Source organism: Leopardus geoffroyi, chromosome A3, assembly GCF_018350155.1.
Source record: "Leopardus geoffroyi isolate Oge1 chromosome A3, O.geoffroyi_Oge1_pat1.0, whole genome shotgun sequence".
Taxonomy (NCBI): domain Eukaryota; kingdom Metazoa; phylum Chordata; class Mammalia; order Carnivora; family Felidae; genus Leopardus; species Leopardus geoffroyi.
Genome location: NC_059336.1, coordinates 14,752,731 through 14,778,774, shown reverse-complemented (window position 1 = coordinate 14,778,774; position 26,044 = coordinate 14,752,731). Strand labels below are relative to the sequence as shown.

The 26,044-nt window shown below is 53.6% G+C and overlaps 1 protein-coding gene across 1 annotated transcript in view; it reads right to left on the bottom strand.

The window, feature by feature from the left end:
• Positions 1–26,044, bottom strand: part of CDH22 (cadherin 22) — a 122,583-nt gene that overhangs the window by 42,202 nt on the left and 54,337 nt on the right. Inside the window, exons 3-4 of the mRNA XM_045444393.1 lie at positions 17,793–18,087; positions 5,261–5,380 (exon numbers count right to left, since the gene is read on the bottom strand). Coding sequence (XP_045300349.1) covers positions 5,261–5,380; positions 17,793–18,087 — 415 coding nt within the window. The remainder of the gene's footprint in view (positions 1–5,260; positions 5,381–17,792; positions 18,088–26,044) is intronic.

Here is a 26,044-nt window from a genome sequence, read left to right as displayed (position 1 = left end):
GGCAGAACACAGTCTCTGCTCCCAGGTTCAAGACTCCGCCTCTTTTCTTTCTTTTGTTTTTTTCAGTAAGCCCAACGAGGGGCTCAAACTCATGACTCTGAGATCAAGAGTCTCAGGCTGTACAGATTCAGCCAGCCAGGCACCCCTCAAGACTTCCCCTCTCGATAGGAGCAGTGGCCAAGTCACTTTATCTAGAGGGGTGGGAGGAATTGACGGCATATTTTGTTAACCTGCTATGTTCCGCTCCCCACTTCCCACCTTCTGATGCTGGGAGGAGCACCCTGGAGGCTGGTGCCTTTTCCCCCGGCTCTGGGGGAAAAGTCCCAAATCAGCCCACGCAGTCGTTCTTCCATTTTTATTTTTATTTATTTGTTTTGAGAGAGACAGAGACAGCACCAGTGGGGGAAGGGCAGCTAGAGAGGGAGAGAGAGAATCCCAAGCAGCCTCTGTACTGCCAGCACTGAGCCTGATGTGGGGCTCGAACCCACAAAGCTGTGAGATCATGACCTGAGCTGAAACCCAGAGTCGGGCGCTTAACTGACTGAGCCACCCAGGCGCCCCTACAGTCGTTCTTGAAACCTTCTGGCTCGGTTAAGTCCCTTCGTTCACTCATTTATTAGATCTACTTACTGAGGACCTACTATGCTACTTACTACTTATTGAGGACCTACAATGCATAAGGGCCACGGAGTCACATATGAGGCAGTACAAAAAGGAGGGGCTTTGGAGTCAGACCGGTTCGAGTCTTCTTTCTGCCATTTACACGCCATCTGACCTTGAGCAAGTTCTTGAGTCCCCCTGAGCCTCAGCTTCCTATTCTAGAAAATGGGGCTACGGTTCAATGAGACAAAGTTGTCAGTGACAGGTCTCACATTCCGGGGATGCCTTGATGATCCCCCCACTCCTCAAGTCCTGGATTCGGGTACCCGATAAATAAGTTCCATGAGGGCAGAGGTTCATACTGGCCTTGTTCATCATCTTACCTATCGGGTCTGGCACATAGTAGGTGTTCAGTAAACATCTGGACTGCCTGACCTACGGCCACGGACCCTCTGTCCCCCCTCTCACTGTCTGGGTGGCATTGTCTGTTGGTCTCTGGCTTCTCTGTTGGAACAGAAGCCCCGTGGGGGCAGAAACCAGATTTAGTTTATCATCCTGACCCAAGGATCTGGCACTTAGAAGGCGCTCAGCAAAGGTTTGTTTCATTCATCCTGGGAAAACAGACATGTCTGGCCCCAATTGAGACTTTTCAGCAGGTATCGTGAAGTCTCTGAGAGAGCCTTGCTATTCCTGCGGGGGCGGTGGTAGTGGAGGGGGCTGGGAATTAGAACCTGGCCACGGCTCCCTGCAGCCTTGTCCTCACCCATCGCCCCCAGTTCCAGCTGTCGTCCTCGCCACCCCTGCTGTCCCCTCCAAATTCTGCAGAAGGGGCCCTGGAGCCCAAGCGACGCCTCATTAGCCCACAAATGCCATCCCCGTAGCCCCTGTGGGGGGCTTGCTGGCAGGCCTGGCCTTTAAAACACACAAGTTAATTCCTCCTCTGGCACTCGGCCTCATGGCACCCCGCCTCCTCCTTTCCCTCACACCTTCCTCTCAGGGCCCGTTCCGGCTCTGCTCCCTGCTATCTGCACAGCGAGAACAGACTGTACCTCGCAGCAGCTGCTAAATATAGACCCGCATCAGCGGAATATTCCTGGCTGGGGAAATGGAGCTCGGGCTGGGAATGGCACCAGGGCGGCTCCTGCAGTGGGGCTGAAGGCAAGGGTAGGTGGGGGGCGGGGGAGGGGAGTCTGGTCCTTCCTGGGAAATGTCAGCAAAGACCTCCGACTGAGCAAGTTGAGGACCCTAGGACGGGGAGCTCGTGTGCGCTGCCTCACCTTCCCAGCCTGGTGCCCGCTTGCTGGCCTCTTGGGAGCCCTTCCTGCCCCGCCCCCTGGGCCCCACGGCCTCCCACTTGCCACCCTCCTCCATGCTCTGGCTTACAACCTGGCCGTCCTCACCGTCTTGGAGTCTGGTCTTCCAACTCTCACCCCTGCCACCTCCCAGACTCAATCCCGGCCCCTCCCTTCTTTCCACGTCCGGTCTCTTCCTCTTTCTGAAAGGGGATCAACTCTAAGGCCCCTTCGTGGGGCTGAATGAATGAAGGCTTCCGCAGCGGCAGCAGCCCCTCGGTGTAGCACATACTGAGCCGAGCACTTCGTATGCTTGTTGCTCCCTTGGCCTGCACGCTCCCTCCTAGACACTCATACCCTCACTTCACTCGCGTCTCCGCCCGAGGTCACCTCCCCAGAAAGGCCTGTCCTGATTTCTTCAGCTAAGTCAATCCCCCTACCCTGCTTTCTGTGTCTTGTTGCTGCCTGACGTTCTGTTACACATTGATATGCTTACTGTCTGTATTCCCTCCTTGGATGAAAGCTCCTGGAGGGTAGGGTCTTAGATTTGCCTCCTGCCATATGCTTAGAGCCGGGCACTTAGTAGGCACTCAACAAAGAGCTGTTGAGTGAGTGAAGGAACTCTCCCGTTGGACCCTCACAGTAATCATGTGAGATGAGAATTTATTATCCCTCTTGTGTGCATGGGAGACCAACGCTTAAAGAGCCCCGGCTATTCAGAGAGCTCTGGGCCCATATTTCGGATGGCCTCCTAGATGTTCTAAATGTTTCTTTCCTCCCTTCGCTCATCTTAAAGCCACTATGGTTAAAATGGAATTAATTAGCTCTGCACCAGATCCCAGGGCACATTCACTCATTCTTCTGCTCCTAGTTTTCTTAATCCACATTCCTCCTTCTGTTGCTGTAGATGGGGCCCCTTCCCATCCCAAGACCCAAAGGTGGGAACCCCTCAATCTAGTCCCCTACATTCATCCAGGTCCCCAAGGTTTGCCCTGGGCAGGATCTCACTGTCATCCCTCATTCTCCCTCCTCCGCATCTCAACTAACCCTCACCACCAATCCTGTGTCATCTTTGGCTCCCTAACTGGATGGAGCAGGCTAAGGAGCCTGGGTAGGGGCTGAGAAAAGGCACAGACCTTGGTGTTTGTCCTTTGGGGCTCTCTGCTGGGCACCCCAGGCTGCTGAGTCTCCCTGAATTCAACTCCCGCCTCTGAGCCATGCTATCGAGAGCAGCCCGAGGGATCTTGTTAAAATGAAAACCTGAGCATGTCACTTCCCTGCCTAAAAGTCATCAATGAACCCAGAGTGTTGGTGAGGAGGAGGGGAAACAGGTGCCTTCCTACGTGGCTCTCGGGAGTGTAATCTGGTACATTTCGGCATTATCTATCCAGACTCCAAATGCATGTGCCCTTTGACCCAGCTTCTCCACTTCCCCGAAATTATCCTGCAGATATACTCACACAAGCACAAAATGATGTATGTATGAGGTTATTCACTGTAGCATTGTTCGTTGTAGCAAAAGATTGGAAACAGCGTAAGTGTCCATCAATAGGGGACTGGTGAAATAAATTCTAGTGTATCCACAACAGCTGTTAAATAAAAGAATGAGGAAGCTCTTTATGTACTGATATAGAATAATCTTCAAGATGTATTGTTAAGCGAAGAAGGCAAGCAGTGTGTATAGTGTGTGTTTATAGCTACCGTTTGTATAGAAAAATAAAACAAATACATGTACCTATTTTCTTGTACATGCATAGAATAGCTCTGGAAAGATATCCAAGAAAATTACATTGGTTGCCTTGGGGACACAGACTGGGCGGCTGGGGGACTGGAAGGGGTGAGGAATTTCCACTAAATATCTGTTTGGACTACTTTTTGAGTTTTGAACCTTGAAGTGTGTTACCTATTTAAAAAACTTAATATTTTTCAAGTGAGTGAGTCCAAAATCTCCTAGGATATATACACCAAGTGGCTACCTTTGGGCCGCAGTTACTGGAGATAAGGGTAGGAATTTTGTTTTCTTTTTGCTTTTCTTCTTTCTTTCTTTCTTTCTTTTTTTTTTTTTTTTTAACATTTTTAAATGTTGGAATGTTTCCTAAAATGTATTACTTTTGCAAGGAGAAAAAAAAAATGACAAAGATACTATGTGTGAGATAATACAATTATAACTGTGCTCATAGCCTGGAATCCTTAACCCCCGACCCCAAGAAAACAAACACAACAAACAAAAACCCAAAACCCAGATCCATCACGCACATACACCCTCCCCCACTACCCTTAGAATAAAATCCAAGGTCTTGAGCCTGGCTTATACTGACTGGGCCCAGTCGGGCCCCCGCCAGCCAGCCCACGTCACATCTCAGCCTGCCTGCTTCCCCAGTCCTGAGTTGCTTACAATTCCCCTCATGCCTCAGGCTGTTGTTTCCCTTCCTAGTTTTTTGCCCGCACCATGCCCGCTGCCTAGAATGCCCCTCTCTGAATCGCGTTCAGGACCGCGCTGTCTGAGCCTTTGGGGGATGAGCTGCCACCACCTTCCACAACTTTGCATCCCAACTGCTCGTGCGTGTGCCCCAGCCCCCGCCGGACTGTGAGTCCCAAGAGGGCACCAGGTAAACATTCGGGGCTGCTGCGTCTCATCTCCCCGCCGTCGCCCCTGCCGTGCCCCTCCCCCGCGGGGCGCTGGGAGAACACCCCGCTGGGCGCCCGCAGCCACGCCCCGCTGTGTGACCTCAGCGCAGCGCTTCTCTGGTGTGGGCCTCTCCTCCTCTGCCCTCCCTGCCACTCTGGCAAGGCCCCTCAGAGACGTCATCGGGTTCTAACCTCAGATCAAGTAAGTGGGGGCTGTGTTTGGTGGTGCTGGGGGAGGGAGAAGAAGCCAGGAAGTCATTCTTCTCCAACGGGGTCCTCCCAACAGATCCGTAACAACTGCCCTTTGAACAGAGCGTTCACAACTGCTGCAAAGATGCCCTCCACCAGCTGACTCCCCCGAATACACGTAAGACCGGCCCCCTAAGGGCCGCAGGCCACACTAGCCTCAGTTTGGCACCAAGGACACGAGGGCCGCTTAGTTCGGACCTCCGAAGTCCTTTCAGGACGCCCCATGTGGCCGCATCCTGCTTCTTTGTTTCTCTGCCAGTCTTGCCGGCGCCCCCAGGCCTATTCTTTGCTGTCCCTCAGCCCTTCGCTCTGTCTGGCCGCCCTTCCCTCTCGGCAACCCTGGAACAGGCAACACGCCTCCCGCTCCGGCCTCACCCTCGGCGCTGTCCGGTTAGTTCGCAGACCTTGGCCCGCCCTCTGGCCCCGCCCTCTCACGCCCCTCTTCCGAGTCCGCCCAGGCCCCGCCCCTCTGGCCTGGCCCCGCCCCTCACCGGTCTTGGGGTCCACGGTGAAGTGGTGCTCGCCGTCCAGCACGCTGTACACAAGCCGAGCGCTGCTGCCGTACGTGGGGTCATCCGCATCCGAGGCCATCACCTGCATCACCGACGTGCCTGGGCCCGGGGGACCAAGAGAGACGGGGGGTCACCCGGGGGCCGCTGTGCCTGTCCTCCCCACCCCAGGGAAGCTGGGGGAGGAGATACGGGCTGGAGGTCATGGCTAGTCCCCTCACAGTCCCCATCCCCACACCGACTCCCAACCCGCTTCCTGATCTGGGGCCTTCCTGTGGCTCAAGCATGACCATGGAATCAGAGCAGGATTCAAATCTCCCTTTGGTGGCTCCCAGCTGTAGGAAGGCAGCCTCTCTGAATCTGTTTCCTCGTCAGCAAATGGGGGTAGTCCTTGGTTCTTAACGTCGAGGGAATGCATTTTAAACTCTCAGGGCAGACTAGGCTCAGTCTCTCAGTGGGTGGTGGCAATCAATGGTCATCTTCATCAGTTAAGGCCATAAGGGTCAGGGTTAGAGCCAGGACTGGAAACCAGGCACCTGACTCACAAAGCAGGGGTCTCCCTACCCACCCCAGCCCCTCCTGATTTCTCAAGGGAATTCTCTTTCTCCTCCCTTCCTCCCCCTCCAACCCGATGAGAGTTGGGGCAACCCAGAGGATAACCAAGTTCCCTGGGGCTCAGAGGCCAGTGTCATTTGGATCTGGGGCAGGAGGATGGCAGGGCCCAGCTTTCCCTTTGGAAAGTAGTTGGCTATGGGCCCTCCTGCCCTCCTCGCCCCTCCCCCTAGGTGCCCAGACAGTCCCTGCCCCCAGAAACACACACACATACACACACACACACACTTCTCCACATGATCCGCACGCTCTGCACGTAGGCTGCTGGGGAGAGTATAAATTGGATAAAAGTCCATCAAACAGCGGCAATTAAGTTATTGATTTTCGACGCTGCCTCATTAAACTGGGAGCTTCTCTCGGCCTGTCCCAGAGATGGCTCTAATTTGACATCATGTTCAATTTGACGAAATCAGGGCTTGGGACGTGAGGCTGGACAGGATGGGGGTGAGGGGAGGGGTGGGGGAGGGGTTGGATGGAGACACAGGCAAAGCCTTCTGGGCCATCTGAACCTTTCCAGAAAGCAGGGGGTGAGGTAGAAGACCCAAGAGGAATCTCGAGGAGGGGGGGGGTGCTCAGGACCTCAAGGGGATGAGACTTAAGACCTCAAGTTTCACCCAAGGGGATGAGACTCAGACCTCACTTCCAGCAGATGCTGCCTTCTGAGTGCCCTACTAGGGAGGGGATGGCGCCCAGACCTGATGAGGTTCTGGGTGGGGCCCTCCTGTGGCTGAAGTTGGACTCTCTGGGCCAGCAGGGTGGCACGCTGGGAGGGGAGGCCCATTCACTGCTTGGCTAATGAGTGAGGCTCTGGAAATGCTACTGCAGCAATTCTGCTAAGCCCAGCCTGCCGCCCGCCTCTCCCGCCTCCAGCCTGGGGCCCTCGATCATTCCAGACAGACACATGTATTTATTTTTCACTCTTTTGCATTTCTCATTTCCCTCTCCGTGTCCCCCCTCCCAGGCTGAGCCTCTTAAACCGGCCCTGCAATGCGCCTCTCTTTGGCAGCTGCGGTTCCATGTCAACCCGTCAGGGCTGCCCAGAGAAGCGAATGTCCAGCTTCACCCGCCACTTAAATCCATCGTCTCTAATCCTCATAGTGTTTCTGAGAGGCAGAGTGGGCCCCTTCAGGGTACAGGTGAAGAAACAGGTCAAACAGGTAAAAAGACTCGACCAAGAGCACACAGAGAGGAAGTGGTGGGATTTGAGCCCAGGACTCTCTGAGACCAAAGCCCTCCTGGGTGGCAGAGTCAGCACAGGCAGAGTGGCTCTGGGGATGGTGGCCCAGGGCACTTAATCATGATCAGTGATGACTCCACCACTTATTAGCAGTTTGACCTTGAACACGTCACAAATCCCTTTGTGCCTCAAATTCCTCCTTTGTGAAATGAGGATGATAGCACTACCAAACTGCTGGGATTGGTTTTGAGAATTCAAATAGATTTCCATGTTCAGCACCGAGGACAGTGCCTGGCCCTTGCTAAGAACTCCGTAAACGCAGGTTGTTGCTGTCTCGGAGGCAAGGCACGCCAGTATACAATAGTACAATCATGCCTGCCTCACAGACATGCTGAAAAGGGAGAAGATACATAAAGCATCAGGCTCATGGTGGGTGCTCAATAAACAGTAGCTGTTGTAACTGTTATGAGAGAGGGTCTTCCTGTCATTCTCCTCTGCCTGTTCCCCCCACCCTTGGACAAGGCACAATGTCAGGCTGAGTGACTCCCCAGGGACATGGTTGATCTCTCTCTCTCTCTTTCTCTCTCCCTCTCTCTCCCTGTCTCCCTGGCTGCATCCCAGGGACTCCTGCGGGGATGATGGAATCATTTCCCCAATCCGGGATTCTTTATTGCAGCCATTACAGTTAATGCCGACACGTGGGGATGGTGAAGGGTCAGTGATTCACCACTGGCTCCCCTAGCTCCAGACCCCCTCCTACTTTCTTCACAAGTCAGCCGTAGCCCAGAATGAGCAGAGAAAAGGGTGCCAGGCCTATGGCTGCTATGAGGCCACCTTGGGGTCATACCCCCTACATTCAGCAATTTGTATTTTATAATGACCATCATGTCCAATCCCTCCTTTAGTCCTCAGGTCAACTGTATGATGTGGATGCAGTGTTGTGCTGGTAAATGTTTAACCATCGTCTCCAAGGGGTAGATGGGTGGGGAGGAAGGCCCTGCTGTGTAGTGTTTGTTGACTTCCATGTTGATTTCCAAATACTCTCACCAGGGCCAATTTCAAGCTACCAATGTGGATCAACTGGCTCACAAAACAGAAAATCACTATTTCCCTCTTGTGAGCTGATAGGAACAAGCATAGTAGAATCCTACATCAGTCCCATTTTACAGATGAGGAAACTGCTATGCACAGGGAAGGGTGAAAATGTGAATTAATAATAAATGATAACAAAACCCATTATTATATATCATTATCCGATGATAATGATAGATTACATTTATTGAATAACTACTTTGTGCTAGATACTACGATAAGCCGTTTACGTATATTATCTCACGGAATTTGCAAAATAAGCTTGAAGTAAGCTCTAGTAAGATTTCCCCTTTACAGACAGAGAAATGAGGCTGAGTGAGGTAATGAAGCCCTTTGTGCCTCAATTTCCTCATTTGTGAAATTAGGGTAGTATTACTCCCAAACTCTCAGGATCATTGTGAGAACACAAGTAGATTTCCCATGTTCAGAACTGAGGACAGCGCCTGGCCAAGTTCACCTGGCAAGAGGCAGGATTCAAACCCAGGCCGATCTGATATCAAAACTCACATGTGTCTGGCCTTATAAAGTAGGAGGTCAATAAGAGTCGAAGTAGACAGGCAAGTGAGAGAGGGAAGAGCCAGAGAAAGGAGAGGGAGGGTAGAGGAGGGGAATGGCAAGGAGCTGCATTCAGGATTCTTCCTGCCCAACAGCTGGTTCAAGCTGAGACTTCCAGAGGCAGGACTGGGATTGGCTAGGATGAGCTGGTCACTGTCGTGGTGCTTATGCCAGCCAGCTGTTGAGCTACATGGGGTCAAGGGCCTATAGGCTGGCATAGGAAGGGTTGCCCAAATGATTCTTGGGTAAAACAGGATCTCAGGGCCCAGGGTTCCATGTGGAATGTTAGCTATGGAAAGGCTGGTCCTTGGAGAGCACAGAAACCAGTGTTTCTCAACGTGGCTGCACATTAGAATCTCTTAGGAGCTTTAAAATAAAACTGATGCTGAGCCCCACCTCAGACCAATTCAACAGCGCTCTCCTGGGGTGGAGCACAGGCAAGGGTATTTTTAAAAGCTCCCACAGTGATTCTAAGTTCATCCCAGGCTAAGAACGGACGCCCTACACCAAACCCCTGATTGAACGGATGAGGAAACTGAGTCATTGAGCCCTTGCTCCATGACCCTCCCAAGGTTCTACCATTAGTAAGTGGTAGGGAAGGACTCAAACCCAGGTCTGTTGGAACCACCAGGTCACCCTCCTGGACTCACTGCACCTGTACTGAGACCGGAACCTGGAAGGAAGAAGTAAGGGTGACACACGCCACCAAGTCAGCCGTGCTCCTCCCAGGCAAAACCAGCATGAGACAGCAGACCCTCCGGTGAGGAGATGACCCTGGGTGACCCGTGGGTTCAAATCCCACCACTTCCTCACTCTGTGCCCTTGGTCAAATCTTTCTCCCCGTTTGACCTCTTTCCTCACCTTTAATCTAGAGGACGCCCCTCTGCCTCTCAGGGATGCTCCGAGGACTAGAGATAATGGATTCACCCGGCTGCTAAAGCTGACCATGTAGCAGCGCTCAGTCGTTTATTCCTCCCTCCTCTCTCTGCATGGTCAGAAGGTCTCTGGGGCTGCATCCTCGGCCTGGAGTAGGAGATGCCTGGGCACCATTATCAGGAGGGGGGGGGGGACATGGTCACCCGTCATCTCTGGTTTATCTGGGTGGCTCTGACATGGTTTGTCATGGAGTCAGAATTGGAACCCAGGGCCTGGTTCCCAGGCCAGAATTCTTTCCTTTCTTGTCCCCTCAACTTGACTATCTGTGCTCTGGGACTCCCAGGAGGAGTCCCAGTTAGCTCAGGAAGGAGGTGGTGCTGTATGGAGGGGACTTTAAGGAAGTCATCCCCGCCGACTCCTCAGCTGCGTGGCTGTGGGAAAAGTAACCTGACTGGGCCTCAGTTCCCCTTCTGTGAAATGGAGATAACACCTCTTCCTTCCTGCCTCCCTGGGTGAGGGAGGCCCTTTAATGAGATGAAAGAGAAGCAGCACTTTGGAAAAGAACAGAGTCCTCAAACGAGGTGACCAAGTGTCATTATTACGAAGATGTTTGTAATTATTACCATCCTGCCTCTTCCCTACCTCCCTTTGCTGCCCTGCTGGGCCTGGGGAAACCCTCAGCTCACATTTAGCTTCTCAAACATTTATAAAAAATGAGTCCCACCCCCTGCTGCTGCCAGAACGGCGCGGAATGCTTTCTATTAAAAATTAAAAACCACTTGTCGAGTCCCTGGGAACGTTCAGATTACACGGGAAACAAACCCCTTCTCAAACTCTCCCTCCCAGCTCCCTCTTTGATCATCACTTATAAGGCCGGCTCACTGGGCTGGCCTCCACAGCTTTCGCCCGCCCAGCCAGGGCAGCCTAATGACTTGCTGGAGAATGCAGGAGTGTGGCTGCAGGGGAGGGGGATGGAGGGATAGAGGGGGAGGATGCAGGCCCAGAGACAAGTGACAGAGAGGGTGGCACTGAGAGAAGGGGCTAGAAAATGGGTCAGAGACGGAGAGACAAGGGATTACAGGGGCAGAGATTCAGAGAGACGGGCAGCAAGAAAAGTGGGAAAACAGATACTCCGACATATGGGGAGAAATTAGGACAGAGACAGAGAGACGAGCAGCAGAGAGGCAGAGATACATAGAGACAGGGAGAAAGTGGAACACAGAATGTGACAGAAAGAAGTAGAAATGCAGAGATAAAGTCAGAAAGTAGACTTATATAGAAACAGAGACAGGCAGAGATACATATTAAGCAAGAGGAGAGTGGGAGAGAGTGGGAGGGGGGACAAAAAGAAGCAGCAATTCTGGCTCCGTTGGACGAGGCTGCCCTATGTTGCCAACACACTTCTCCAGGGGCTCCAGTGACCTCTGCGACACCGTCCCCTCCCTTTCTCCTCATAGGTCCCAGCCACGGACTCACCCGTGCAGGCAACCCTTGAATATTTGTGGGAGCCTAATCTGTCCGCCTGAGAGAAAGGACTCTCCTCCATTCCAGTGTGAGACCCTGTGCTCTCTGTCCTTTCCGTGTTTAAAGGGGGCCCTCTAGTAAGTAGTCTGGTCACCTTGTTTATTTGGGACAGAAACATTGCAAGTGTCTGCGATAGGATCCCTCTGCCTGTTGCAGAAAGCAAACATTTTTTTTTTTTTTTTTGCTTACAGTTCAGTTCCATTCAGTCATCCGACATCTACAGAGCACCCACTGTGTGCCGTACCCTTTTGCACGGGGCCTGGCCTAGAGACGGTGCTCGTGTTTGTTGAATAACTTGTTGATGGAAACGACAAAGAAAGGCAGGGATACTGTCTTCACCGTCCAGGTTCCCTGGGCCATGGGGACGACTCCTGAGGGCCAGGGCCTCTGCTCCTCTCTGCCACCTCTCCCCACCAAAAACTCTCCTGTCCTCTGCCCCCCACCCCCGCCCCCGCCGATCCTGGGTGGTGAGAGCCAGTGCCGTTGCTAGGCAAGGAGATATTGCACATATAGATCTTCCTGGACTTTAATTAAAAACATCTTTAGAAGTTGTCTCTGCAGAGGCCAGCGATTGATTCCTGGCTTGGGCCCGAGGGCTGCTGAGCCACACTCTCTCTGGCTGCAGACAGGACAATCGGAGGCTCCCAGCTTGCTGCTGCCCTCCCCAGATGAGACCCTTGGGGAACACACTGCCTCCTGCCCTCCTCCTTTCCTCCCTGCCACCGCCCCCCCTCCCCCTAGCAGAGGATTCAGCAGTCAGAGAGTACGTTCTTCCAATTTTTATCTCCTTCCCCTCATGAGCCTCAGTTTCTTCAGCTTTGAAATGGGCATGTCAGCACTTGACCCGAGAGCGCCCGGGGGAGCGAAAGGAGATCAGGGATGTGAAAGCGCTTTTTGCAAGCCGCCAAGGCCCTGTGCCTGGCTGTTTCCCACACAGGCTGAGGCCAGTGGCTTGGGTTCCGTTTCCGGGTTCTGGGTCCGGTTCTGGCCCCAGCTCTTACTCTGGAAACTCAGGCAAGTTACTTTATCGCTCTCTGCATTTATTTCCTCATTGGTTAAATGAGGACAGTAATACCTGCCCTGCTTATTCCCCAGGATTGTGAGGATAAAGGGAAATAGCTCTGCAAAAGCAGTGTTGGCTGACAGCTGTTATTTAGTAAATGTCCCAAGAAGCGTGGACCGTACTGCAAAACGGCCTCTTTTCCATCTATTAAAGATGCTGCTCACAGAGGAATTGGGATACGTGGAAAAACCAGCCATGGCAAAGCCCCTGCCCATTTCCACAGCCCACTGAGCCCCAGTCCCAGGGCCCAACAATGCCAATCCTCTGCCAAATGAGCCACCCCGGGGGCGCCTGGGTGGCTCAGTCGGTTAAGCGTCCGACTTCAGCTCAGGTCACGATCTCGCGGTCCGTGAGTTCGAGCCCCGCGTCGGGCTCTGTGCTGACAGCTCCGAGCCTGGAGCCTGCTTCGGATTCTGTGTCTCCCTCTCTCTCTGCCCCTCCCCTGTTCATGCTCTGTCTCTCCCTGTCTCAAAAATAAATAACCGTTAAAAACAAAATTTCAAATGAGCCACCCCGTTCTCTTGCCTTTGCTTGCAGCAGACATCACTAATCGATTGTGGCGTTTTCTCCAGAGTTTGAACGAGGCCTCAGACTCCTTCTCAACACAACCCTACAGTCACTGCCAGTTGACCAGAGTTGGCCCCAGAGACGAAACTGATCTGACACCACTTTGAGGTCAGGGGGAGTGTCTCGCTCATCTCCATCCCCACATACCTAGCAAAGTTGCCATGTACCCAGTAGGCACTAACACGTGTTTACTGAATTGAAAGCAATTGCTTATTTTTCTACCCCCTTGGGGCTATATATAAAGTAGGTGCTAATAAATGTTTGCTAAGTTAGGTGACTCATCTTTGCAACCCCGACAGAGCCAAGTATACTGGAGGCCTCGTACATAATGGGTGCTAATAAACATTTGTGGATTTAATTCAATTACTTATCTTTACATCCCCTGCAGTGCCCAGAATAAAGCAGTGGCTAATAGATGTGTGTTGGCTTGAACTTCTCATTTCTGCATCCTCAACAGTGCCAAGCATACTGTCTTATACGTAGTTGGCATTAATAAGTAGGTGCAGTTGGATCGTGCGTGAAAGCCCTGCGGAGACTTGCTGTCCCCTGGCCAGGTTGTGACACTCGTGGGTAGGGGTCTGGTGCCCCCAACATGAAGCGACTGTCCAGTCCAAGTCTTTCCTCTCAAAACTCACTCTCTTGTTGATTTCATCCAGCCTCGACCTTTAAGTTCCTCCTCTCTGCTGATGACTTCCACAGTTGAATCTCTGACCCTGATCGAGCTCCTGACCTCCAGACTCAGAGATCCAACTGTCCCCTTGACAACTCCACTGGCATTTCTGGTAGACGTCTTAATGTTAACATGTCTGAGAGTGGAGTCTTAATTTTGTGCCGTAATCTTGCTCTTTCTGGAGCATTCCCCATCTCAGCATCATCCTTGGCTTGTCTCTCTTTCACCCCCCAATATCCAATCCGTCCCAAGCCCCGTTGATTCTACCTTCAACAGGCATCCGGAATCCCATTCCTTCTTAAACCCTACACTCGCCTACAAATCAGCCTCACCTCTCGCCCGCACGATCGCAGCTGCCTCCGTGCTGATCTCCCTACTTCCAAGTGTGTTCCCGAAAGTCTATTCTCAACATGGTGGCCAACAAGTCGGCCTTTAAAAGTATAAGTTCGATCGCGGCACAACCAAAATCCTTTCAATGGCTACAACGTCCTACATGATCCGGCTTCCGGAACCTCTTCTGATCTCATTGGACACCCTCCGGAGCCTCCTCTCTTACTCCTCTCTTCACCCACACTGACCCCTTGCTATTCCTCAAACGTGACAAACACACTATGCCTCAGGGCCTTTGCACTTGCTGTTTTCGCTGCCTGAACAGTCTCCCTCCAGCTTAGTGATTCTCCAAGTGTGGTTCCTGAGCCAGCAATAGCAGCATCGCCTCGGAATGTATTAAAAATGCAAACATTTCTAAAAGCCCAGACCCGCTGAATCAAAAACCCTGGGGGGAATAGGGGCATCAGTCAGTATTTTAACAATACACTGTAATGTGGGTGCACAACAAAGTATTAAGCCACTGTTTCACATAGCTCCTTGGTTCCTTCAAATGTCCTCTTTTATTTAAAAAAAAAAAAAAGGCCACCCTGACTCCTCTTTCTAGCATAGCACTCCCCCAATATGATGCCCAGTTCCCTTAGCTTCACAGCATTTGGACCACAGGGCTGATGCCATATTGGCTTGTTTATTTCTTTCTTGTCTGTCTCCTTGCTCTATATGTATGTAGGTTTCCTAAGCATCCCCAACGCCTGGCACAGAGTAGGCACTCAGTAAATGTCTGTTGCGTGAACGAACCCCTTTGGTGCTTAGAAGAACACTTTGTGCCCAGAGAGAGGCAGGGACTTGCCCAAGGTCACGGAGGGAGCCAGGCCTCCCGACTGTCGGCCGCAGGACCTGCTTCACCGCATCAGGCTTGGCCTGCCTGGCTGCCCCTCCTCAGAAGCGTGGCTCATCGGAGGCCCCCGGCACAACTTCCCTTCCTTTTTAAGCTGTGAGCGGTTTAATTTGCGAGCGCCGCCGCCTTTCATGTCCCAAGCTGCGTCCCTGCTCCCTCTGATCTCCGAAGCTGCCCAGATCCTGGTGCCACCTGTCGGGCCCGCCCTCCTCAGCCCAGATCAGGAGGCTCAGTGATTGTGACTGATTTTCAAAGCTGCCTGCAGTCTCCGCAAGCACCCCGGTGTCAGATTTGCTTTCCCTTCAAAAAGTTGCTCGAATGAAATAAACTAATTTAATTTCTGCTTCCTCCCTCCGCCTCCTGGGTTCCTTGGCTTGTCCGAGTTGAGTCCCAATGCCCGACTCTTCCCTGAGCTGAATGTCAGAGTCAGTAGGCTGGGAGAGGGAGGCGAGGCAGCACAGGGGCGCCTGAGGCTGATACTCATGAACCCGGCGGTGGCGGGGGCGGGGGGGCGGGGGGGGGGGAGGTTCTGCCTCCAACAATCTGGGTGACCTTGGATGTGCCCTTGCCCTTCTCTCGGCCTTGGTTCCCCCAAGTCTGACAGAGACACTGCCACTCCAACAGTCTGGGACCCAAGCCCTGACTTCCTCAGTCACCGACTTGCTGTGTGACGGGGGGCACATTTTCTCCTCTCTGAGCCTCAGCGTTCCCATCTGTCCAATGGGGATGCTACTATCAGTCCTGCCATCTCTCAGAGTTGAAGTGGGAGTGAAGTGGTGGATGCCTGGTGGATGCCTCCCTCTGAGTCCCCTGTCCCCACCCGTTCTCCGAACTGTAGTAGAGGGAGCTTTCTAAATGCCCATCGCTCCCTTGCTTAAGTCTTTCCCGGGTTCGGTGCCTCCCTCAAGTCCTTCGGGTATGGTTCTCGCTTCCTTCTCCAGCCTCCTCTCTTCCCACCTTTCTGGTCTTTTCTGGTCTTTCTGGTCCGTTTGGGATGAAGCGAGACAGGGCCAGAGTCTGAGTCGGTGAGTAGGGGCTGCAGGATCAAGGAAGTCCAAGACCTGCCGTGTGACCATGGACACATCACTGCCCCTCTGAGCCTCAGTTTCCCCCATTTTCAAAATTGATTTCTAGGTAATCACTGGGCTCTGAAAGTCCACGGGTCTTTGCTCCTGACAACTTCCGATTTATCTCTCCACCGAGCCTATATACTGAAGTGCCTTTCGCAAGGTCTCCGCTTGGCTGTCTCATCAGTACTTCCAACTCAGCACGATGGAAACCAACTCCTGATGTCCCTCCGTCCTCCAGATCTATTCCTCCAGCTGCTCCTCCCGTCTCAGTAAATGGAAATCCCATCAGTTTAATTGCCCAGGTCAGAATCTCGGGAATCATCCCCGAATCGTCTCTCTCTCACACCCCGCATCCCATCCATTAGCAAATGCTTTCAGCTCTACTTTCAAAATACGCCTCACAGTCGACCTCTTCTCTATACCCTTACTGGTCCCACCTCGTTCCAAGCCACCATCATTTCCTGCCCAGGTAATTGCAATATCCTTCTCAACGTTTATTTATTTTTGGGACAGAGAGAGACAGAGCATGAACGGGGGAGGGGCAGAGAGAGAGGGAGACACAGAATCGGAAACAGGCTCCAGGCTCCGAGCCATCAGCCCAGAGCCCGACGCGGGGCTCGAACTCACGGACCGCGAGATCGTGACCTGAGTGGAAGTCGGACGCTTAACCGACTGCGCCACCCAGGCGCCCCTGCAATATCCTTCTCAATGGGCAATCTGCTTCTTTCCCTGCCCCACTGCCAGCCCCGCCACCATCTAATTTTCACCGAACAGCACGGGATCCTGTTAAAACTAAGTCAGATTGTATCCGTCCTCTGCACAAGCCTCTCCACTGACTTCCCGGCTTGCTCAGCATAAAAGGCAAAGCCCTGACTATGGTCCACAGGGCTGCACGACCCGATCGCCTCTCCACTTCTCCTCTGGGCCTTTGCAGCTACGGTTCCCTCTGCCTGGAATGCTCTTCCCCCAGGGCCCATCCTTCACAACCTTCAGGCCTCCATTTAATGTCATCTCCTCAGATAAGCCTTCCCAGACCAATGACGTGTGTGTTCACTTGCTTCCCGCCTGTCTTCCTCAGCCAGAAAGTATCCTCCGTGATGGGGAGACTTGTCTGCCTTTTCAATGCCATGTTCTCAGTGCCTGGCACATAGTAGGTCCTTGTACATGCTTGTTAAGTGAATGAATGAACGCACTCAAACAGACACATAGCACGTCCTGTGCACGCACAGGCCTTAAAGTGCCGTTTGACCAGCCACATCTGGTCACTGTACACTCACGTGTGAATGCACATGCACACCAGGCATACGTGCGGACCTGCGCGCGCGCGCGCGCGTGTGTGTGTGTGTATGTGTTTACAGCAGCCTGCACCCACATTCCTGGCCTCCTGTAGCTACACTCTGGTGGAGCCTGGCCCGCGGAGGGTAACGTCTGTCTGTGGCTCTTGCCCGTGTCTCTGTAGGGGTGGCTGTGTCTGTGCGTCGGCTCCATGTGTGTGGGGGGCTGTTTCCTGAGTGGGGTCGTATGTGGCTGTGCTGGGGGTGAGGTCATGTCTGGTTGTGTGGCTGGGCCTCGTTTCAGCTGTGTTCGGCTCTGGCCGTTTCCAGGTACAGGTGTGCCTGCGGGCAGGTGCACCCGCGCCTGTGTAGGGGCTGTGGCCAAGGGCCGTGCGAGGTCTGCGTGGGGCTGAGCTCCGGGGAAGGGCTGTGTGCAGGTCAGCCGAACTTGTAAGTGGGGCTGGGCCCGTGTGCGTGACTGCACGTGGGGCGTGTCCGTGTCCCAGGGTGTCGCTGCGTCCACACGTAGGGCCGTGTCCGTGTGGGGTCTGTGTCCGTGAATGTGCCCGAGGTCATGTGTGTGCCTTTGTCCAGGGGCGCAGCTGTGACCGGGTCATAACTATGCCTGAGCCCCTGCGGGCACCTGGGCTCATGCCCGTACCCCCTGCCTGCCTGGAGCAGCGGTTCCTGTCTCTCCTGCCCCTCTAGGGTGTCAGCCAGTCCCCACAGCAGGCTCCCACTCAGAGCCCCGTAGCTCCCCTTCCCCCACGCCCTGGCTCAGCCCCGCGCCTCTGGAGCCCGCCGCCCACCTGTGGGTGAGAGCTCAGCCACGCTGCCAATGTAGGGGCCGTGCAGGAAGCGGGGCTCGCTGTCGTTGATGTCCTGGACCTTGATGATGAACTCCGACTCAGGCTCCAGCAGGCGGTCGGTGGCGCGATCCCGGGCCTGAGCCCGCAGCGTGTAGAACGTTTTCTGCTCCCGGTCCAGGCGCTCCATGGCATGGATGTCTCCCGTCAGCTCATCAATCAGGAAGATGGTCCCAGCGCCCTCGCCTGAGATGGTATACTTGATGGCCCCGTCACCCTCGTCCGAGTCCGAGTGGATCTGGGGAGGCAGCAGGGAGGGGGGGGGCAGGTCAGTGGGTCTGGGGGGGGGGCTCGGCGCTTGCATTTCGAACAAGCTTCCAAATGGCTGTCTCTGACCTCATCCTGAGTTCTAGGTCCAACCCCCGCCAGACTCTGAGCCTGGCATGTGGTGGGGACAGGGAGCAGAGAAAAGGAGGGGGGAGGAAAGGGAATGCACACTGAAGGGGCACCTCCTCCGTGCCAGGAGCTGTGCTAAGCAATTCACGTACTTCTTTAAAAAAAAAAAAAACAAAAAACAACCTGCTAGAGGAGGTTTTCTATCCTTATTTCACAGCTGGTTTTCTTTTTCCTTTTCCTCCTCAGGACTAGAGTAGTGGGATGGTCTGCTCAAGGTCAGACAGCTAGAGGAACGGATCTGGCCTCCGGCTTGGGCTTTCTCACTCCGTCGTCAAGCCTTCTGGGAGCGGCCCTCGGGGAGGAGGAGGCAGTGCGACATGGCCCTGGCTAGAGCATCATCCCCCTGGGTGTCCCCGCACAAGTCACTGCACCTCTCTGGGCCTCCCCAGTCACCTCCTCTGTAACACGTGGATCATACGGGCATCTCCCTCCTCGAGGTGCTGGGGGGCTCAGTTTAAAGTCCACAGAAGATATTAGCACTTGCCTGGCACCACGGGGCACGTGATATTTACCAGCCAACATGGCGGGGGCACTGCCATGGCATCGCAGCAGGGCCCTTGCTGGGCCAGGCAGGACCCTGTGGCTACGGGATCAGGGAGAGGTCCAAGATGCTGAGGCAACTGGGGCCAAGGGAGAGGAGAGAGATTATTTACTTTTCCACTATCTTAACGACCGGCTCAACTGTACTGGTGTGTACCAGCTGAAAATCAGCCCTGCCAGAGACATAATAAGTGTCCAATAAATGGTAGCTATCGTTATTATTATATTATTTACTAAATGTTAGCTATATATAACTGGGATTTAATCCAGGCACTGTGAGGCTCCAAAGCCCAGGCTGTTTTCACTGAACTCAGATTTCTTAGGCAAGGGACCAGGCGGAAGGCTATTCTCCGAAACGGAAACACCTAGGTCCTGATCCTCCAATGCCCAAATTTCTGAGGCAGCTCTAGGCACAGGGAAAATCATCCAACGAAGCTGGTGACCTTGGGGGGGGTCCCTGCCCCGCTCTAAGCTTCTACAGAGATTGAATGCGAATGACAGAATCTTTAAGGCCCCTTTCGGGCCAGGATGCCCTGTACCCCAGCCCACTCAGCAGGATAACAGGTGCCAATGAAGTCGTCACGGAGAGGGACGAAAGCCCACCCCTTGCCACGCGGGAGGAACCCGGGTATAAATTCTGCTAGTGGAACTCTGTGTCTGAAAGGTGGATTATAGAAGTGCCATTTGGAAGATTGAATGGCCCATAAACATTTTCATATTTCATTAGCCGATTAATGGGCATCTCTCTCTTTTTGGCGAGTCTGCTGATTCTCAGCAGAAATTGCGGGGAGTAAATGGAGGCGTCTGGTGGAACCTTTCCGGGTCCCCGTCCTGTTATAGATTGCCCCAATTAATGCCCGTTCTGGGCTCCACCGAGAAGCCTTCTTCCTGTCCAGTTACTGTTAATAGATTTCTCATAAGTGGCTGGATTGTAAAAACCTCATAACTCAGTTTAATGCCCCCAATAAAATTATCTCAGGACGTCAGCCCTGAATCATCGGCAGTGCCGGGGACGAGGAGACCCGTCTCTCCTGTTTGCTGTTTATGTCTTCCCTCCACCTTTGCCCAGGGGAGATGGGGACAGGAGAGGGTCAACTCGTTCCGTCTGCGAGTGCCTCCACTCACTTTCCAATCAGACGTGTCGTCTGCTTGTCGTGTCAGTGAACGTTTCTGAGCCGTGTGGTGGAACAGACAGCCTGGGGGGTGATTCTTAACAGCTATAATCTAAGTAGTTTTCAGCTCTGCCCTAGGAAATATATTATTCTCCCCATTTCTCAGATGAGAACACTAAAGCACAGAGAGGGGAAGTCATTCGCTGTGTCACACAGCTAAGTTCGGGAAGCCGATCTCCTGATCCCATCACTCACCCACGCTGGGATCATGGGCTTGTTCATTTTTCCTCTCCGAGTCCGTTCGCCCACCTGAGAAACTAGGTGCAGTGAGGATTAAAGGAGAGCACTTCATAATGACCCGAACCCTCTGTAGATCATTGCCGCCTTCCCTTTCTGTCCCCTGGCTCTCTATCCTGTCCCTGCAGACCTGACTGGCTTACATGTGAACTCGGACTCCGGGCAGGGATCACTCACGAGTGACGGGTGGGGAGGAAGGAGTGGAACCCAGCGGTGATGTCACCGATGTTCTTCTGTGAAGAATGACCTGGGGCTTATGCGGTGGCCCAGTGGCTACCCTCCGGGGACTGCAGAGTCAGACCGGGCTGAGTGACGTGGGCCAGAACCAAGAGCTCAGAGCTGCGGGTTTGGGCCTGGCTGGGGCTGCCTGCCCAGCCTGCTTGGGTCCCAGCTCCGGAGTCAGAAAGTACACCTGGGTCTCTATCCCAGAAGGACACTTCTCAAGACTCTCGGTTGTGAGTGGAGGCTGGAGGACAGTGCTCTTATGTACAGAGTGCCTACTGTGTGCCAGATGTGTTGTGGGGCCTCTGTAGAAATCTAATTCCACGATGGAATTAGATGCACATCAATGTATCCCCCTTTCCCAGGTGAGGAGACTGAGCTGGGCCTACATCTTTTTGACTCCAAAGTGCAGTTTATCTGTCTGTGGCCCCTGCGAATCTGTCAGTCTGGCTGGAGGAGGGGGCCTGGACACACACACCTTTTGCCTCGTCCCAGCCCCAGTCACGGGCGGCCTCTCTTTCATCATTTGGGAGAGGACTGAACATCACAGATCAGGAGAGGTGACGGGCTTTGGCTTCGGGACCAGCCACCGGAGTAGCCTCTCCACTGCCCTGCTGCGTGGCCCTGAGCCAGAAGCTGCCCTTCTCCTAGCCTCAGTTTTCTCATCTGTAAAGGACACGCTGTTGCTCCCGTGCGCTCCAAAGATCCATGAGACAATGTGTGGAAGCTTCTGGCACATGGTAGGTGTTCGACGCAAATTAGTCTCCTTTTCCCACCCCGGTCTCAGGAGGGAGTAAGGGTCACCCTTCGTCCCCGTCTCCTGACACAAGACCACAGGCTGAAATCCTGACCTGACGGAGAGACAGGGGCATCATCTAGTACCTTCTAGTACCGTCGTCTGCCTTTAATGTTCGTTTTTGAGAGAGAGAGAGAGAGAGCATGAGTGGGGGAGGGGCAGAGAGAGAGGGGACAGAGGATCCGAAGCGGGCTCTGTGCTGACAGCAGCGAGCCCAACGCGGCGCTTGAACTCTCGAGCCGCGAGATCATGACCTGAGCCGAAGTCAGATGCTCAACCGACCCAGCCACCCAGGCGCCCCTACCTTCTTGTCTTTTAAACCTAGCTTGTTTTCTCCTTCAGGCAACCCTCTGAGGTGCCCCCCACCCCCACTTCGTCCTGCGCACGCTCCCCCCCACCCCCCCCCGCTCCACACTCCCCCAAACACCTCAGTGTCGCACATCTGTCTCCCCAGCTGTCCTGAGCCTCAGGGGTGTGGACTAACTTTGCTTCATGCCCGCTGAACTCCCCACGCCTGGGCCTGCAGAGAAAATACGGGGGAAGTGAGAGAATGGAATGTGCGCGTGTGCATGTGTGTGAGAGTATATGCACGTGTGAGTGTGAGACATGAGCGCCTTGAGGACCAAGCATGTGGCTGTTAGTTTCCATCTACCCAGGACCCAGCACACAGCCTGGCACCAAAACGTATTGAATAAATGAACACGAAACATACAGCTGCCAGTAAGACTCCCCATCTGCCTTCTGGGATTTCTGGAGGATCCGATCACTGTTAAACCCCAGGTGGAGAAGAACCACCAGACACACGTCTAGACCCTTTACCGTAACCTCACTGATGTCTCATTATGATCTTGTGAATCAGAGGTTTTTCTCTCCCTCCTGCACAGATTGGCAAGCCGAGGCTCAGAGAGGGCCTATAGTCTACCTAAAGTCACACAGCTAACAAGAGGCAACCCTGAGGCCTCACTCTGCATCCTGGGTTCTTTCCTCCACGGCCTCCTCCTCGAGTGTGGACTGGCCCAGAGGAAATTCCCCCTCCTCAAGCCCCAGCCCTTGATCATAAACAATGTGGAAAACACAAGAGTGATGGCTTCTCATCCCGGGGGGAACTGAAAAATGGGATTTATGAGGCCATTAATTACTTCCCCCTAATTAAATCAAAATTAAATGCGAGCAGAGGTACGTTTTCCTTATTAAAGACAATTAAATGGACAGCGCAGCTACGCAAATAAAACGAGTCCAGGATTTAAACGGAAAGCAAATCAAATAAAAAGCCTCCCCCCCCCAGAATGAGGGGGTCTGTTCATGCCTGTGCTTCTCGTAAACCAGGAGTTCATCAATTTTCTTTAAATATTAGCAACTTAATTAAATCTGCTCTCCTCCCCACTTTAATCCTGCTGTATATCTAAAATAGATCTCACCGCCCACAGGAGTTGGTCATAAGTGCTGACCCCATAATTCTATCTTTTTTTTAAAAAAAAATTAAAAAACCCTACAAAATCCACATCCAGCTGACAGAAGCCCCGGGGGAAATTACAGTTCGGAAAAGGGATTAGTCAAAGTACCCAGATTGTATGGAAATCTGGGAGGTTGATTTGAGGGTGGGTGCTGCGGGAAGGTTCCTGGAAGAGGTGGGCCGGGCTGCTGAGGGGGCAGGACCACGGAGGGAGCCGCCGGTGCGGGGCCTGGGTGGCGACCACTACCCGCTACGGGGCCCCAGCGGTTCCTGCGGGTGCCGGGTGCCGACAGGAGTCTGGCGGTGAGTGATGAAGAAGGCGCTTGTAAAATAGGTTACCGTTGGGCGCCCGGGGTTCACTCGGCGGATGGTGCTGTTGCTAAGCTACCTTTGGAATTCGACAAGGACGGATGCTCCCAGCGGCTCCCTGGGGCGGGGGACCAGGAAGCAGTGAATTCATGGAAACGAGAAGTCCTTGCTTCCCAAAGAGCCAGAGAGCGTGGTATGAGTGTGTGTGTGTGTGTGTGTGTGTGTGTGTGTGTATGCGTGTGTGCACATGTGACCGCCCACACGAAGGTGGGGCTCGGCTGGGAAGGAGACAGGTGGTTTTTAAAAGTCCAAGCTCATGTTCTTCATATTCCTATTGAATACGGAATATTCAGAGACCACCTGCCCCCTGCCCACCCTCCTCACCCCCCGCACCGCTTCGTGGTGAGAAAGCAGGACATCGGGTTGCCAAGAAGGCTTTCGGGGTTTGTAGCGTCTGTGTAGCTGGGAGGCTCGAGGTGGTGGGAATACCAGGCGAGACCTCTAATCATAAAAGCTAATACGGAGCACATGCCATATGCTAACTCGGGGAACCCTCACCGCAACCCTTTGAGGAGGGGATAGGAACAGCCTGTCTCAGCAGATAGGGAACCCAGGGTTCAGAGAGGTTAAATAACGTGCCCAAGATCAGAGAGACAGTAAGGGGCAGAGCTGAGACCGGAGCCCGGCTGCCTGGCTCCAGGCGGCCCCCTGGAGCCACACGCTGTATGCTGCTTTTCCGAAGAGAGCGTGCTCTGGGCAAATGTTTGCAAAGGGGTGGAAACTTCTCTCTCCTCCCTGCACAGAGGTGGGCTCTGGGAATAAGAGAGGGGGGCTCGGGGTGAAGATGCCGGAGGGGAGGATAACACCGTCGTGACAGCAGTGGGGATGTTCGGAGAGGCTGCCTCAAGGAGAAGAAGGACACGGGGGCGGGGCACGGTGCTTGGCTCACAGCCAAGGGCAGTTACACTGCACTGGGCCCGCAGCCGGTGTCGGGATATCGGGTCCCTTGGGTTGGTTTGGTCACCAGGTTGCTAGGTGACCTTGGTATGATGTTCTCTGCCTCAGGCCTCAGTTTCCCAGCCTTATAAGGAAGGGACTTAGTAAGGCGACAGACGGTGTTTCCTGGAGACAGAGGTAGGGTTCCACGCATGCTAATGGCTCGCCTCGCCGGATGCAGTGCAAAGTGCTGAATCAGGGGCGGGTTTCCTTCATCCTTGCAGGACCTGGGTGGCTGGGGAGGCCTCAGAGCCCCAGTGGCCGGGCAGACAACAGAGCCCAGGTACCCGAGATCATCAAGCTGACGTTTAGGCGGATGTGTCCAAGCCCTTCTCCGTCTCTCTGGGGTTTTCCTGGACCCAAGTCCATCTCCCAGGCCTGGATGTCTGGGAGAGGTTTGGAGAATGTCTGGGAGAGTGTTTCAGAGGAGAATGAGGAGGAGACAACAACGAACATGCGGCAGGCTGAACACCAAATAGGCTGTTTTCTTCCTTAATCCTTCCAACAACGCTAGGACACGGTCTCTTGTAGCCGCCCTTTTACAGATGAAGACACAGGTTCAGAGGGGTGAGGTAACTCGGTCAAAGTAATATGGTTCACGGGTTGGCAAAACCAGGCCCGAAACTCAGGTGCGTCTGGCCCCCGAGCCTGCCTTCTTAGCTTTCCTCACCATCAGCTACGGCCCAGACGGTACTGGTTCCTTCTTCCCCACCCCCTGACTCCATTCTGCCAGCCCCGCCACCTCACTGCCCTGGCTGGGAGTCAGGAGTCCTCGGCTCTGCCACTAGTTGGCTGGGTGACCTTGAGGCCACGTCTGGAGGGAAAGTAGCCAAGGACCAGGGATTACTGTGTCTAGACCCAAAGAAAATCTAGGTTTCTTGCAAGACAAACCTAGAGATTTACATCAAGGCTTTCCTCCCCTCCCTGATCCCTGAGCCTCCGAAATGAGCACGTTGGTCAGTCTCCCAATTCTCAGACTCGCTAAGCACACAGGCAACTCCAGAGTTGGTCTCCTCCCCGTGTCTGCCGACCAAAACTTCCTGGAAGGCTGACCGGCCTCAGCAGAAACCAGAGAACTGTACCCTAGAAGCAGCTTCTGCCTCCATATCTCAACTGCTGACAAGCCTCTGAATAAGCCAGCCTCCTTCAGGCCTCCAAGTCTTTGCAGAGGCTATGCCCTCTTCTTCATCAGCCTGATGAACTCCTACTCATACACCAAAACCCAGCTCAGGTGTTTTTCTCCTGCACGAAGCCAGCCAACAGATACCATTTGTTGACCGTCTGCTCAGTGCAAGGTGCTACCCTGTAACGTGTTACCAGAGCATTTCTGCTACTCCGGGGAGCCTCCAAATGGCAGAGGCTGGATCTTATTAGCCTCTGCCTCTCCAGCATCACACCCACGCGGGGCTAGGGATTGGAAGGGCTGAACAAAAGTCCTTCCCAGCTTCATACACTCCGAAGGCACAGATCTTTAGCCACATTCACGAGCATTTACTCAGGGAGTTTGAGAAAGTCACTTTCATTCATTCTTCATTCATTCATTCATTCATTCAATGAACAGTTTGCCAGCAATGTCTGTGCTGGATTTAACAGTAAGCAAAACAAACAGGGTCTAATAGGAAAAACATACATGAACTGCACAAACAAACACATGCCTAATTAAGCGCTATGAAGGAAAGCTATGGAGACCTTGGAGGGCACATGACAGGGAGGGATGGCCACATACAGGGGATCTGTCCACGCCTGGTGTGGCCAGGATGGCTTCTTTGGGGACGTGGCATTTGAGTGGAGACCTGAGTGTCAATACAGTGTAATCAGCAGAAAGCAGGACCGACCTGTTGCCGGGGAGGAAATAACCCAGGCAAAGCGGCGGGGGCAGGACTGGGCGGGGCACCGTAAGGACCAGCGGGAGAGCCCTGGGGCTGAAACTCAGAGGAGTGTGGCAGACGGGGCTGCAGGGGGAGCCAGATCTCTGTGGGCAACGGGACGAAATTTGGACTTGACCCGAAGCGCGTGGGAAGCTATTGAAGAATTTTAAGCAGAGTGGAGAGAATACGTGTGTGATACGAGCAGA